The following is a 15,944-nucleotide window of genomic DNA, read 5'->3' as shown; positions in this document are numbered from 1 at the left end:
ACTCTCAGGTTTTCCCGCCAGCACCCCGCGGGCCAAGCAGCTGCCTCGCACGCGCAGGTCCCCGTTTGGCCGGCAGGCCTCTTCGAAGACGAGGCGAGAAGCGAGCTCGGTCTTCCGGTCCAACCACGGGGAAGCACGGAGCGGGCCGCAGCTCCGCCCTCCCCGCCCACGGTCTTCGGGCGCGCCTTCCCTGAGTGCCGCAAGGGGAGCTGACCGCGCCACTTCAACGAGATGTTATTTAAGCCGATCATCAACGGGGCATTGCTTATTTCTGCTTCAGCGCACGCAGCTGAATTACAAATTAAGTGTATGTAATTTACTAACACTGCACTTTCACTTTAGAAGCACCCGCGTGGGTATGGCCCACACTCCAGGAGCCTTTTAGGACTTTGAGACCTGATCCACAGCAAGAGGTTCATTTTAGGCTGTAACCCACCACAGGCACATGTATATGATACATATGACAAAAGATACTCAAATATTCACCTTTATACATGCCAGGTACTTGGGAGTCCCTTCTGTTATATTTTGTTTTAAACAAAATCAGGTTGTGTCATCAACATGCACACAAGCAAATGTGGCGACTTCTCCAGAAGGTAATGTCTAGACGGTGCATGTGAAAGATATATGACAACAGTTCTTACTTCAGCTTAAAAATATTGTTACCACACAATTTTCTGAAAATACGAAATCTTGAAGGCAAAAACAAACAAACAAACAAAAAAACCAGGTTGTAACTCATGCACACTCTTCTTGATCCCTAACTGGGCTGAGCTTGGAGAACACTAAATGGGAATGTTTCAAGGTCTTAACAGCCCAGAGTAGGACAGTTTCTCAGGGTTAAGGAAAACAAACCAGGCAAGCACATTTATCCATAATAGTTTAATACTTTTCCACTTTAAATACTGGTTTTAATTTGTGATTGCAACATGGAAGATCCAACCTTATTATTTAAAAAGAACACCAGGATCATAAAGCTATTACAGAATAGCTACACTCTACACACCCCAAGGTACTTCAAAGCGATTATGCTGAGTATGTAGATGAACAATGACAAAATTCAAACACATCATCTTTACAGCTCGGACTAATCCTGGCGGAAAGCGTTTACCCGGACGAACACCTGATACGCTTAAGGAGAGCCAGCACAACGCCGCAAGAGAAGCGGCTCGGCCCCACAGAAGATTTCTCAACGGCACCGACACTGATGCCGCGTAGGTGTACAGACCAGCGGGTGAGACGAACGGACGGGAGCCCATTCCTCCTCGCTTCGCCTTGCCCCCTCATAACCCCTGCAGACAGCTCCTGGGTCTGGCTGCCTCTGTGGCAGTTCCAGACCGAGTGCTGCGGTGGTCATCGCCTACCTCCTGAACTGCAGCTGAAACACCGTGCAGTACTGTCCTGCAGCGGGCACTCGGGGCAACCCCCATCAGCAGAGCCTCTCAAGCTCCTAACACCGCACTCGAGTCAGTGAGTCGAAGAGGGAGCAAAAGGGCCTGCTGGGGGGGAGGTCTGAGGGAAGAGAAATACTGGGGGGTGAGAGAACGTCGTACGTACTCGGCATGCAGGAACCGCCCTGACGAAAACCATTCTCGAGGGTCGGAGTCTTGTCTAGAAGGTCAGTACCTCTCCGAATCCTGACCTCTTGAATGCTGCATTTCCCCAGCTCACTTCTAAATCTGATTGGGCAGAATTAACTCTCATGAAGAACCAGTGGAGTTACCTAAAGGTACAACGTATCTTTTCTTGTCTTCCTTTTTTTAGTACAAATATTTTAGTGTAATCATTTTATTTACAGAGTAAATTGTAAAAGTATATAATCACATTTAGCTCAAACACAACTTATGATCATTAGATTTAGATACTGCTTTGTAAACTTTCCATACCTTTGTAAAATAAAGCTATCCAATTTAGTTACGAAAGAGTTACTTGTCTGTGTTCATGACAGTTACCAGAAACAGCACACAGAAAAACATTTATAGTGGGCATAAATAATTTTTCTGAAGACTCCCATCCGTGGTATGGTGAATAGACCTTCCCTCCCCAACCCTCCCATTCTCCCATCCCAACCCCATACCCCAAGCTGATTGTAAAATAAAATACACATTTGAGGTATAAACTTTTCTTTTTTAAACATCACGATATAAAATGTTAACTGGTGATGTAGTAAACCTGTATGATAATTCATCTTATTTGCCTTACTAGCATTACCACCATAGGCACTTTTCCACATAGTCTAATTATGAACAGCATTTTTCTTTAATAAGGCATATTCCATGCACATCACTTAGAGAAAGGTAAATTAAAAAATAGAAAAGATTTAGGGAGCGTGAAATCTGCGTGCATGTAATGTAAGCATATGTTTTATATGTATTTTCCTCTCTGTACAGAATAATAAATATCACTATATTTGATGCAAGTAATTCACCTCCAGGATTGTGCATATTTAAGTGATCAGACTAATCCCATCATTAAATTATCATCTTGCATTTATCATTAAGACACCATTACCATGTATGGCATATATACAGGACATGTTCTACATGACATGACTTTCTACTTTACAAAATGGGTCTGATTTCTGTGTTTCTACAGAGTCAGCAAAGCACCTACAAAATGCCTCTGGTTTATATAAATATGTTTGTGTGTAAACACAATGAAGACTTTGAGTGGGCAGTCATTTTGACTTCAGCGAGTTCTATTCCTGGCCTCAACTCCATGCTTCAATGTTTTTCACAAAGGAGTAAGAATGAAAAAGGTATTTTACATTTTAAGTTCTTATAGCAAATAAGAAAAGCATTTTAGCTTGAATCGTGAAATCCTTTACTGGTCTGCTGAAGTTTGTGAACTAGAGGCAAATTGAAGCACTGCTCACATTTTCCATGTATACTTTGCAACGTATCATTTAAACCAACCCAAACTAGAAGAATTAACACACTTATAACTGAATACTAGAAATTTTGAATCAAATGTTAAACTCAGTCTGATTTGCTTTAACAAGTAATGCAGTATATTCACTTGGAAATTTCACGAAAACATGAGCTCGTTTTTCCTGACCATTTTCCAGAAAGCAGTCTATACCCAACAAGATTTGTACAGTGTTTTTGTTTGGAGGCAGGCAGAACCAATTTAGTAATTACCAAACTGTGTTTGTAACAAACTGAGAAAAATCTGTAGCACACAGTAAAGAACTAAAAAATATAATAGAAATATAAAGATAGGGGGAGTGGAAGAAATAAAGCTTTTCACTCTCTCTCCATCAGAACCAAGGTTCTTCATGGGAGTAAGACTCTAGAAAAGGTGAAATCACAGGTTATTGACAGCCCTCAGTTATCAAGAGACACTTATATGACAACATGAATCATTACAGAAACCAGCAGCAATGAATTCTATGATTATACAAAGCAAAAAAGTCAAAAAATTCTGGACACAGATTTGACCGAAGACCTGAAAAAAGAACCTCATCCAGATAGTTGGTGCACAGAAAGCACATGCCCCATGTGCATTCAACTTCTGTGCTTTTCTTTTGTGCACAAAACCCGATATAACCGAGGATCTTAGGCCAGACTATGGTAAATTAAAAATTCTCAAAAAGTTTCCAAAAGTAAAGCATCACTTTCTAGTTGTGATTCAACCTTGATGTTTTTTCTCTTCTAGGAGCAAGCAAATAAAAATATAGCCATATACATGTAATTGTACATGTATTTATAGTTATGCACTGAGCGAGGAGATCTAGCAGGAAACAGCTAGTGTTAGATGTTTAGCTTTGCTGTTGGAATATTTCTTCACTTTTGTACACAGGGCCAAGGTCTTGGACCATAGACAAGGCTATAGATCCTATGTTCCAGCTTAGAGCATTCAATTTTTTTTCCTTTTTTTCTCCAACATGGAATATTACACAGCCTTGCTTCAGTCACTGAAGGAAAAAAAAAAAAAAAGACAAGTAAAAAATTCAGCAATACATTACCAACAGCTCCAAGACTACCAGAACAGAGTCTTCCCCATCTTCCAAATTCATGGAATCCACAGAATCTCTATTAAATGTATCTTTATGAATGCAAAATTATTAACCTTACAGATGTGAATTTATCCCATCAACAAGGAATAGAAGATATAAGGAATCTTTTGAAAGTTAGAGAAAATTAAAAAGGACTATGTGCTAGGGTCAGCAAGGAAGGCATCAATGAGCAGTCTCTGGATTTTTATTCCACAAACTGGCATTTCCTTCCTCTTAGCCTTCAGTAAAAATAATGCCATACAGTACCATCTACCAAGAATTTAAAATTTACTGAAGCTATGGCAGAGAGGTGGGCCTTATTTAATCAGTAAATAGGCTCGGATCCCTTGTCAAATGCGTTTAGGAGTTTTGACTGTTTTAAATATCTTCAGACCTCATTAACTCTTTATAGAACTCTAAAGAGATGATACACATTATTGAATGTTACTAACTCTCCAACGCCAAAATTAAGAATATTAGCTTTCCTAGGGTTCCAATGCTACAATCCACCTCTTCCATAATTATTGGTGGAAGAAAAATTATGTTAACAAGGATTTTTACCATATGTTAAGGTTTGAATTTAGATCTTTCCAGTTCTATCTTTTTAGACATATATACATATCCCAAACAATACTAGCTCCCATCCCCAGAGATGAATTTTTAAAAAAGGATTTCAACCTCCTCCCCAACAGATCCACAAAAGAAAAATGTGTGTGTGTACACACATGTACACAGTCAATAAAACACTGCTCCAAATCTAACAGTCTAAAGTCACAGGTTGTTATGTAGCTTTCAAATGTTTTAAAAAATTACTTTTCTTAAAATCAGTTGGGAACATGTTCTACACATAACTGCATTCTGATTCCTCTTGCTTAATACAAGGTTATATTTTCTGTGCTGTGTAGTTTAATGCCTGAGCCCTTCTGGTACGGAAGTCAGCATAAAGCAACAAGAGGAAGGCCTTTGCAGCAAGGCTGAGGAAAGAAGAGAGAAGGCAGGTATGGTTGTATGCTTGGTGTGGTTAGAGTGAAAACGCAATGCTTCAAAAACCTTGAGGCCACAGCAAGAGACATATGGCTAAGTAAGGTGACAAGTCTGCTGCCATCAGGTGCCTTCAACTTTCCTAGTTTATTTGATAAGTATGGCACAGACTCAGAGTCGATAAGAAATAATGTGCCCATACATAGCTATAACAATTCTAAAGTATAAGATATTCTAAAAGTTGTCAGTGCACTTCTGCTTGGAAAGAAAGAGTTCCTAAGAGGTCAGGCTGCATGCCAAAAAACCAACCATTTAGGGAAAGTCAGACTGGAATCTGTTTAACTTTTTTTCTGGGAAAAGCTGAATATCCGAGACATCAATACCATAACCCTTGTGTTAGTATCTGATAATAAATTTAGCCTTTGTGCTTTTTTAAAAGAAAGACATAAACACCATTAGAAATCAGACAATTAAACGATATTATTATATGGTTACTCACTATTATTTTTTAGCTAAAGAAATTGATTCCAATATAAATTTCTCAGCCAGTAACTGAACATCCAATGTAGGTAAGCATGAGAGGTTGTTCATGTATACTTACTGCTTGTGTGTCACAACTGGTAATATGTAATATCTACTAATATGTTAACACACAAAAGAGTTCGCAGAAACAGAATTATACAAATGGCTGTCAGTGGACTGAAACATGCTTAAACTCACTCATAAGAAGAGGAATACAATTAAAACTACACAGAAAGAGTATTTTCACCTAATACATTGGAAAAAGTCTAAATGTTTTGCTTCATACATTGTGTAAAAAAGTATGGCAAACAGGCATCTCACTCGGTTATTGCTGGTGAGATGGTAAATTAATAGAGTGTCTATGAAGGGCAGTATCTAAATTACAAATGGTAGCACCACATTTAGTAATTTAACCTACAGTAAACTTGAAAGTGCAAAATGACATATGGATACAATTTAATACCGTTCTAGCAAAAATGGTTAGCAACTCCAAAGCAGAATTTATTAGATAAATTATGTAATCCATACAATGGGCCACTGTGTAGCCATTAAATGAAAGAATGAGGATGCGCCTTAAAAATATGGTAAGACCTTCAAGACAAAGTCAGACCAGTATTTGTATGCATATAATATTATATATAATTATATATAATTATATAACAATTATACAGCTTATAATAATTGTGTGTAATATTTTTGGTGGGCAAAACTGGGTGAAGAGAGAGATGGGATAAATTACACTGTATTCCTTTTCCAAATTTTTGACTTTTGAAACACAGTGATATATGACTTGTTTTATTTTTTCTTTTTTTTTGAGTTGGAGTCTCACTCTGTCGCCCAGACTGGAGTGCAGTGGCCGCTCCCAGTCACCGCAGCCTCGACCTGCTGGGCTCTGGCGATCCTTCCACCTCAGTCTTCTGAGTAGCCGGAATTACAGGTGCGCACTACTACGCCCGGCTAATTTTTTGATTTTATTGTAGAGATGAGGTCTCGCCTGCTCAGGCGGGTCTGGAATCCACTCAGGCAATCCACTCACCTCAGCCTCCCAAAGGCGCGGGATTATAGGCTGAGCCACCGAGCCCAGCTTATATGACTTGTTTTTAAAAAAACTAAATATTCTAGCTCCTTACATGAAGATGTTCAGTGTAGCACTGTTTGACAATAAAAATACGAAACGAACTAAGTCATTAACATGGGACTGATGAATAAGTTCTGTAATATTCATATAACAGATGTGATGAGCATGAGATGGTCTTTTACATTTCATATCTTATATGGAAAGGTAGTCAAGGTATACTGTTAAGTGAATAAAAAGCTGCAAAACGATGAGTAAAAACATGTTTTTTAAAACACTCAAAAATATAATTTCAATACATATATAAAGTATGGAAAAATATGCAACAAAAATAACAATAGCTTCTGGGAAAAGAAAAAATACAGGGAATCTGTACATCAGAAATTATGTAGTTCTATAATGTTAAAATTAAAATGTCTTTAAGTATTAGAAGAAAAAATAAAGGATAACAAAATAAATTTTAGGGACTATAAACTATAATCCTCTAACTAGGAACCATCATAAAACCCAGCATCTGCTTTCAACAACTAACTACATTTTAGTATTTGCAGAGTCAAACTAGTCAAATAAAGATTTTTAACAAATGGGAAAAACATACCTTCCAGTACCTGTTAATACTAGAATAAAATGGGCTTTCCTGCAGTTTTTTCTTGGACGTAAGAAGTGAAACGCTTTAGAAATTTGGGGTACTCGCGCTTTGCCACAGCCCTCAGCACGGAGGCTGGTGCCCATCCTCCAGGATTCACTGTAAGACAGAGGAAAACCGCAACTTGCTGAGATACGCTTTTCCAAACACATGGGAAACACTTAAGCCGTTCCTTTGTTTCTAAAAATTCCTCATGTTGGACCAGTTAGCATCCTTTAAAGTCTCAACCATTCATTCCTTGTAATGACCCTCAGACGTGATCTGATAGCAAATAAGAAAGCATTTATAATCTTTCCAAAATGTTCTTGGCTTCTTAAATTACATGCAAATATTGGTATAGCAACACTAGGTTATTTAGGACAGATTTATCCATCAACCTCTACTATAATTAAATAGTAACATACTAAGGCGCAATTGTTTCTTGAAACATAACTAGCGGTTTTGGCCTGCATAAAGAAGGTCTGCATATTTGATGAGCAACACCACTGCAGGTGTAAAGTGGGTGGAGCGAGGAACCAAGCAAGCAGTGAAAAGTGCTGTCCAGCAGCATGCCACACTGAAATGAATTTTCAACTAGCAGCTAGTAAGGACTAGGTGAACACTGGCCCAGAAAACTAAAAGCCTAGCAATGAAGAAAAGAACTGGTAATTTTCTTTTCACTGTTGCTTATAATCCCCAATTATAAATACATTCTATTAGGTAAATATCTAACAAAACAGTTCTTAAAATGAAGGCTATATGATCATGACCAAAAGATAAAGTTTTAAAAAGTACCTATCCAGTTCCAGATTCAGAAATATTCATCTAGTACTTCTGAGGGACCCAAGAGACTCAAAAAAGCTATACTTACCGTAAAAGAAGCGTTCATTGTATTTTATATATCCCTGCCTCACGTTCGCTATATTTTATGAATTCTTAGTATTTTAAATCCTACCTCAGACCCCATAGGACTAGGCATATTCCTTTGCCTGGTAGTGACCGTGATTGTAAAGCTATACAATGTTTTAAGCAGAACTCTTGTTAAGCTCTGTTCGTCCCAATTGCCATGCTGACTTCTGCTTCTGCAACGGGATGTAAATGTTAAGCAAGCAAGCCCCACCTGAACATTCCTTTGTTTAGATCAGCAGACTTGGTGGCGCTAGCCAACCTCTCCGTGGGCTCTGCTGGGCTCTGCGTTGTTTCAAACCTCCTGCCTGCTTGCTCAAGTTAATTTACACGCAGTGCTTATCTGACATTCCACTCTTAGCAGTTCCCCGTCAATCACAGGTAGCTAAGCTAGAGCCTGCGCAGACCAGAAAATAAACCTACCAATCCCAAGTGCCCCCGTACCCATTAGGAGAAATTACCCAATCATGTAAAAACAAGTTTAGAATTCTTTCCCCTCCCTCTGTAATTGTGCATAAAAACTGCTTGCTATACTGAATCAGGGCTCTCATTCTCAAGCCTCTGTGTCAGCTTCAGTTTGTGAGCCCAGATTAGAGCCTGAATAAAAACCCTCGTGTGTTTGCATAGGAGCTGGCTCTTTGTGGTCTCTCGGATTAAAAATCTTGGGTTTAACATTTCTAGGGTGAAATTCATCTGGGGTGGATATTCGGGCAAGTGTATTTTCAAAGTTTCCCAGATAATTCTGGTACATATCTCTCCAAATTAAAAATCAGTAATATACAGAATAAGAACTAAAGAATAATTTGTCCAAACTGTCAGTTATCATGTAGAACACAATCAAGGACATGCACATTATCAAGTAGCAAAAACAAACAAAAAATACATACCATTAGCTACATATGTAATCTTGCATAGAATGTTGTCCCTGCTAATCTCCTGGTTTCCCTCTGGTGGGCTTACCAAGGTTTGACAGATCATAGCAACATTTATTTTGGCACGGACACACCGATTGTTTAGCTGCCGAAACAAAAACAAAGCACCAGTATACCAGATACCCAGTATTCTGCAATCTCTTCCGGTCTAAAGCTACATTAGGCTGGCCAACAAAACCCTGTAAGCACTAATAAGTAACACAGGCCAAGCTGGTACAACACCATGGTCTTCCCTCCTCAGAAATAGTAACTCGAGCTGAATTGAGGTAGAAACCAGAGGCTGAGCCAGGAGTTGACAACGGCCTTGGAGATGGACTGGGGGAAGCGGCCTACCTGCAGCACACATTCAGCTCTGTGGATGTTCACAGCCATGTCTGCTGCCCTCAGACAACACACAGGGTTTGCTTGTTAGCCCCGCATAGACCAAAACCCAAGAAGCACGGTCAGATCCATATCTGTGTATGTGTGATATGCACTTACTGTCTTTGCCCTGCTTTGTGTATTGAGCTTTATATTGTAAAATTATACACATTGTACTTACAGGAGCACTGTCATGATCCACAGAAAAATTACAAACTATCCAAGTTTCAGGGTCATTTTCAGTCAAGGCTGCTATCTTTCGAATGGCAGAAAGATATAATACATCTCGCTGAGAAGCAGGCCACACTCTCTGTGGAGAAGTAAAAATCTTTTGAAAATTTGAACTACTTTTATTCAGATTTAACATGGAGATGACAGAGAAACAAATGTCAAACCAATAATAAATGTCTTAGTTGAAGGTAAAGATCTGTCAAATTTTAAATGGAAAGCACCTGAGAATACAAACCAAATGATCAATTATGAACACTGAGTTAATGGCTTTGCAAAACATTATAAACAAAGGAATAATATATATATTTTAAACAATTATATATATATACTATAACTTGCTAATATAATTGTTTCTTAGTGTACAATTCAGTAGCATTAATTACATCCACAGTGTTACGTCACCCACCACTATTTATCTCTGAAATTTATTATCAACTCCAACAGAAACTATGTAACCACTAAGTAACAACTCCCCATTTCCCTCCCCCCATATCCCCTGGTAATGTTCTGCTTAGACTCAAAGACTTAAAAAAATAAACTGTTATCTTGTTTAAGTTACATTCATTTTGGGTATCTGTATGTAACTGAACTTAGTCCTTATTACGCAGGGTCTTCCTGATTGCTAAGTGTAATAAATAGCCAACAAATAACTCAGTGTCAATACAACACAAATTGTTTGCAAAGTGAAATGATTCGTTTTTGAGAGATGCAAAATTTCATGAGGTTGATGAAAGCAGTATTGGGCAAATTTTGTGACAGACTATAATACATAAAGATCTGGCAAATTTAAAACCAATGAATGCAAACCCACAGGATGATAAGATAGAAATTTAAGGAACAAGAATAACTTAAGTATCAGGAGACCATACCAAATAAGTAAAATTTAAAGGGAAAGATATCGAATAGTGTAATTCAATTTTGCTAAAAAGTTATTCCAGGATAATTTGTTTAATGCAATAACTGGCAAATAGTTATAGGTGTAACTTAAATTTTCTTACCTATCAGAGACATTATTTTAATAATTTTTGGTGCCGTTTTTCAATTCAGGCACCACCCACATGACTCTTCCTCCATCTACTGCTACTTATGTAGTGGAACGCCTTCAGCAGACTGCTTCCCATGATCAATTATCTTCAGAAAATAAGGTTCCTCTGATTCTACATTATTAGCTATTTATCTTCATTCCAAATTACAGGAAAATTAATTGATATTTTGATACTTACTAAATTTTAGATTTCAAATTAGACCCCAAAATCTGTATGCTGAAACAGAAGCTTCATTATTATACATGTCTAGAGCAGCTATCATGTAAAATAAAGCACAGCTCATAAGTATTAGATATAAGATGTTTCAGATGACAAGACTGAGCTCAATAAATATAAAACAAACCCAAAATATTTTCATCTATTTGACTCAATTAAAGAACAATTACAAAAGAGAAAAATGAAATACCCACTGACTGGAACAATGAAGTATGTACTGAATCATTATATTTTTTGCCAAACACACAAAGTCATTTTTGGTGAAGTTGTCCAAAATTTAAATTCCTTATATTATCCTATACACAATGTATTATTTGGCAATTTTTAAAAAGCAGAGTAGAATACGGTAAGAAAAATATTAATTTTATAATTCTAAAGACCAAAAAATAGTAGAGGAAGAAATATGAAAGAGAACTGATTTAAACTACAATGTCTAAGTGTGCTCTGGGTATGACTAACCTCTCAATAGTCATACTCAGCAATTCTTCCTTGCTTTCAGATAATCCCCTTAGATCACTTCCTGATTCACTTTCATATTTAATAACTATCATTTATCACATATACAGACTAGTTGCTAGAAAAGTATTTAAATATATTTCAGAAATTCAAGAGCAGTGTGGGCAACACAGCGAGAACCTCGTGTCTCTTTCATTTAATTTTCTGTCAAATTTTACTTTAGAGAATGTGTATGTTGGAGTGGGAACTGCACTGGAATCCTCTGGATGAATGAAGAGATCTTTACCTTGTGCGTTTGATAAATGATGATTGCATTATCAGCCAATGTTTCCACCACATGAAAGTTTTCTATAGTTGCTGAAATGAAGAGAACAATATTAGCAGCCAATAGGATATATTATCTTTTCCCGGAATGTGATAAATTCACTTATGTTGAGAGTCAATTACAAATGGACATTATGGTAAAATGAACAGGATCCTGTTCCACCTAGGCTAAATCCAAATGTTAATACTTGGTTTTACAGGTATACATGGGGGCTGTGAAGTCTGATCATCAGCAAGTCTCATTTTTTTTTTTTTGGGCCCAATATCTATTTTCCACAGCAAGAAAGTGATTCTACTACTGCTGCACTACTCAAATAATTCTCTAACACTATAACCCATCTCTCTTTCCTGATTTACTGAAATTCAGTAAATTGTTCTATGTAGGCTTACATGACTACATTTATGAAAAAGAATGGTGGCCTGGTTCGGTGGCTCAGCCTGTAATCCCAGCACTTTGGGAGGCTGAGGCAAGTGGATTGCCTGAGCCCACGGGTTCAAGATCAGCCTGGGCAACTTGGTGAGACTTTGCCTCTACAATAAAAAAATAAATAAATAAAAATTAGCCGGGCGTAGTAGCATCCGCCTATAGTTCCCATGTACTTGGAAGGCTGAGGCCAATGATAAACACCTTATGACATTCAGAAGTATCTACATTTATGTAATTTGGTGTCTAAGGGGAACACACACACACACACACACACACACACACACACACACACACACACACAGTAATTCCAAACTGACCACAGAAGGACTCATCTAGGATTTACCATGGAAACAAAACAGTTTTGGAAAGAGTAGGTGATAAAACAGAAACCTTCAATTTTAGTACTGGCTTTTCCACCAAACAGCTCTGTGATCTTTGACAAGTCACTTGACCTATGTGAATTTTACTTCATTTGTATGTAAAACTAGAAATAATAATACCTACTATCATGTAGGATTACTGAGGTATGAGATAAATAACATACTGAGAAGCATTTTGTACATTGAAAAACTCTATTTAAATGTAAGATATTATTCACCCCCTATGTGATTCTCCACTGACTTTGTAAACTATCAGATGCAGAACACCAGGTTGGAGGTTGGATTTGATACTAAATTCAAAATAATAATTAGATTAAAATATATTAATAATGACAGCTTACTTTCCCAGTCATTGCGAACATCAACATTCCAGAAGTAATTGCAGACCTCATGTCCTGTAACACCTTTCACTGCATGGGTAGCTTTTAAAGGGTCCAAAACAATCCCGTTTTCTTCTACTTCTCTTCTGTATACCTAAAGAGGAAATAATTTAAAAGTTTGAAAATTAAAATTCAAACCCTCAAAGTACAAGCTTGGAAAGCATGCTTTTAAATTTAGTTTCTTTTTAGATTTCTTTACTTATAAAAATCTATTTATAGAACATACACTGCTAAAAGGAAATAAAAGTTTCAAATTAACACAGATAACGCAAAATACTTAAAATTACACATCCAAGGTAAACTTCAACTATAAAAAACATGTATATGCAATGAATAATTTATTGTGAGTCGTTTAAAAATAAATATATTAATTTAAATTAGGCATTATTTACCAAATAGTCTCAAAGATTGTTTAACATGATTAAAAAAGCCAAATAAACCTGGCTAGAACATACTCCCCTTAAAGATATTGAGTTAAGGCTGCTTTGTTCAATGTTGTATCTCTAGTCTCTAGATCAGCATCTGAAACAGAGTAGGCACTCAACTGCTTGTTGAATCAGTGGCAAAAAGCTTATAAATGCAGATCTATCTTGCTTTAAACATTGAGGTCATGTACCTTGAGTGCTTAGTAAAATTATTTTAAAATTATAGGGCGTTTGTTCTTAAAGAGCTCTGTGGTAAGTTCTTTTAGGCAATCAAGAAACGTGTTACAAAGGGGAGAATCAGCTCTCGATTTGTGGCATGCCTATGGGGTCAGACACTGCTAGGCACTGCACATAGCTTTCCTTTCACACTCTCTCTCACCAGACTGCCTTCCCCCACCAAACTTTTAACCACATTATTGGGACTCCTATTTCCCTAGTTACCCAAACTAGAAACTCCAGACTTCTGATGCCTCCCCACAGTTCACACAGCTGTGAAGCTTAGTACTACTACTCCTCTCTAAGACATCCACCAGCTTGACTTTTCTACTATTATCTGTTCTAAAGGGGTTTTCATCACCATGCTCCTGACTCTCTTAAAAGAGAGACCTTAAAAGGTCTTCCTGTTCTCCAGTTTCTTCCCTGTCAGTTTTATCTTCCTAAAACGATACTTTCCATACAGTGGCTGATCTACTGTTCCAGATAATGACGATTATCCTCAGGTTACTTTATGCCCCCCATAATCTACCCCCAAATTCTCTCTCCCTAATGCTGAGGGTTGTAGGAGCACTTATTTCTCTACTCCTCACTCCAGGTGGAAGGACTTCATCTAGACTACCAAAGTTCTGGCTTCTCTTCAGTCCTTCACTCCTTCTCCCTAGAGGAGGAGCACAGACTTATCTGAGTAGTACATACACAAGGAGGAACAAGACGAGCTTGGCTCAACCCTTTCTTCCACAGAAAGTACGTGTTTTGGTGTGCTTTTGGGGTCTGCTCCTGCGGAGAAGGCCTGTGATTATCCTGCGATGTCAGGAACATTACGTTTAATTTTAGGGTAACAAGACCTTGTGGCAGCTGATCTCAAGCTATTTGCTACAATCAGCTTATCAGAATTACAGCTAACACTTTGGTATCTCATTTATCTGTCTCCTCTATTTCTTAATTTGTTTCTTATTCACAAGGAAAGGAAATTCCAGTACCTAATATTGTATCTTGTTTGCTAGAATAAGTCTGATCAGCACAGTCTATATAAAAGTCCTGAATAAGAAATTTGCTAGCTGGGCTCGGTGGCTCAGCCTGTAATCCCGTGCCTTTGGGAGGCTGAGGTGAGTGGATTGCCTGAGCCCGCGGGTTCGAGACCCGCCCGGGCAGTGAGACTTCATCTCTACAATAAATCAAAAAATCAGCCGGGCGTGGTGGTGCATGCCTGTAGTTCCGGCTACTTGGAAGGCTGAGGCAGAAGGATGGCCGGAGCCCACGAGGTCGAGGCTGCGGTGGCCGGGAGCAGCCACTGCACTCTAGTCTGGGCGACAGAGTGAGACTCCAACTCAAAAAAAAAAAGACATTTGCTTTACAGTTTCTGCTCATGTCCCCAGTCATCTGTACTCTTCACTCAGCACCTCATTAGACAGAGAAAGTGACACTATCTTTTAAATGTCATATCCTTTTTCCTCAACTAAAGTTTTAGTGTGGAGGGAGTCTCTGTATCTTTAGCATAATCCCTCAATTACGAGGTAATCCGAAATTCAGAGCTGCTGCTGCTTTTCTTTGTAAACAAACATTTCATTTTAAAGATGTGGGGCACAAGTCAGGATTCGGCACAAAACTAATCTATGCGCAATTTGTGAAGTTCGGACTGAGGCTTTTCAACTGTCTCCTACATCTCCCTTTCCTTACTCTTATTTTCCGTCTCAGTATTTAGGGATGTGAATAAGAGTTACTAGCCAATGCCCCAAAATCAACCAAAGGTGCAGTAAGAGTAAAGACAAGAAGGGAGTTATAGACCAAAATGGGAGAGAAATAAGGTGACATCTAGGCATAACACTTAGTATATTAAAGAAATAAGTAAAACAAAATGAAATATCCAGAGGACTATCAGCTCATTGTAACCTGTTCATATCCAAACCTTCAATTTTTATTTTCTCTATGGCAAAGGCAAAGCAGAATAGTTTACTCATAAATTTATATTATGATCATAAAGAAACACTAATTTCAGATATCAAGATCTGGTGCTTCTTTGAACATACGTAATGATTTGTTTTAAAGTAATTTAAAAATGCTATTCTTATTCATATCAATAGTAATGACTGAGGACTAAATTCTGACCTTTTTCCCCCCCTCTCTCTTGCCACAACTAACCGGGGAGACGACTTTTTATTAACCCTATAAAATGTGGATTCTTTCCAATCTCACACTGGCAAAACACCACACAATAGATATAGAAGGAAATAAAAAATAAGCCATCTCTTCAGGGAGATTTGTGTCTGCACAGAATTCCATCCTAGGGATCCACAGAGGAGCTACACACTTGCTATCTATTATCTTCCAAGGCTGTCACCTATGCGGTGTCATCTAGGTATCAAGAAACTTCCTCATCATTCCTTAAGCCACCCCTTATCTCAATGCAGTATCTCCTTTACTGATTTCAAAATTTCTTAGAGTAAA

General features: G+C 38.0%; 1 protein-coding gene across 1 annotated transcript in view; it reads right to left on the bottom strand.

The window, feature by feature from the left end:
- Positions 1-867: 867 nt before the first annotated feature.
- COL4A3BP (collagen type IV alpha 3 binding protein) overlaps positions 868-15,944 on the bottom strand; it is a 129,008-nt gene continuing 113,931 nt past the window's right edge. The window contains exons 14-18 of the mRNA XM_021709546.1: positions 12,820-12,952; positions 11,634-11,704; positions 9,580-9,708; positions 9,067-9,123; positions 868-3,916 (exon numbers count right to left, since the gene is read on the bottom strand). Coding sequence (XP_021565221.1) covers positions 3,914-3,916; positions 9,067-9,123; positions 9,580-9,708; positions 11,634-11,704; positions 12,820-12,952 — 393 coding nt within the window. The 3' untranslated portion in view covers positions 868-3,913. The remainder of the gene's footprint in view (positions 3,917-9,066; positions 9,124-9,579; positions 9,709-11,633; positions 11,705-12,819; positions 12,953-15,944) is intronic.

Source organism: Carlito syrichta, unplaced genomic scaffold (genome assembly GCF_000164805.1).
Source record: "Carlito syrichta isolate Samal-C Ts95f unplaced genomic scaffold, Tarsius_syrichta-2.0.1 Scaffold254407, whole genome shotgun sequence".
NCBI lineage: Eukaryota > Metazoa > Chordata > Mammalia > Primates > Tarsiidae > Carlito > Carlito syrichta.
This window is presented reverse-complemented; position numbering and strand designations above follow the sequence as displayed.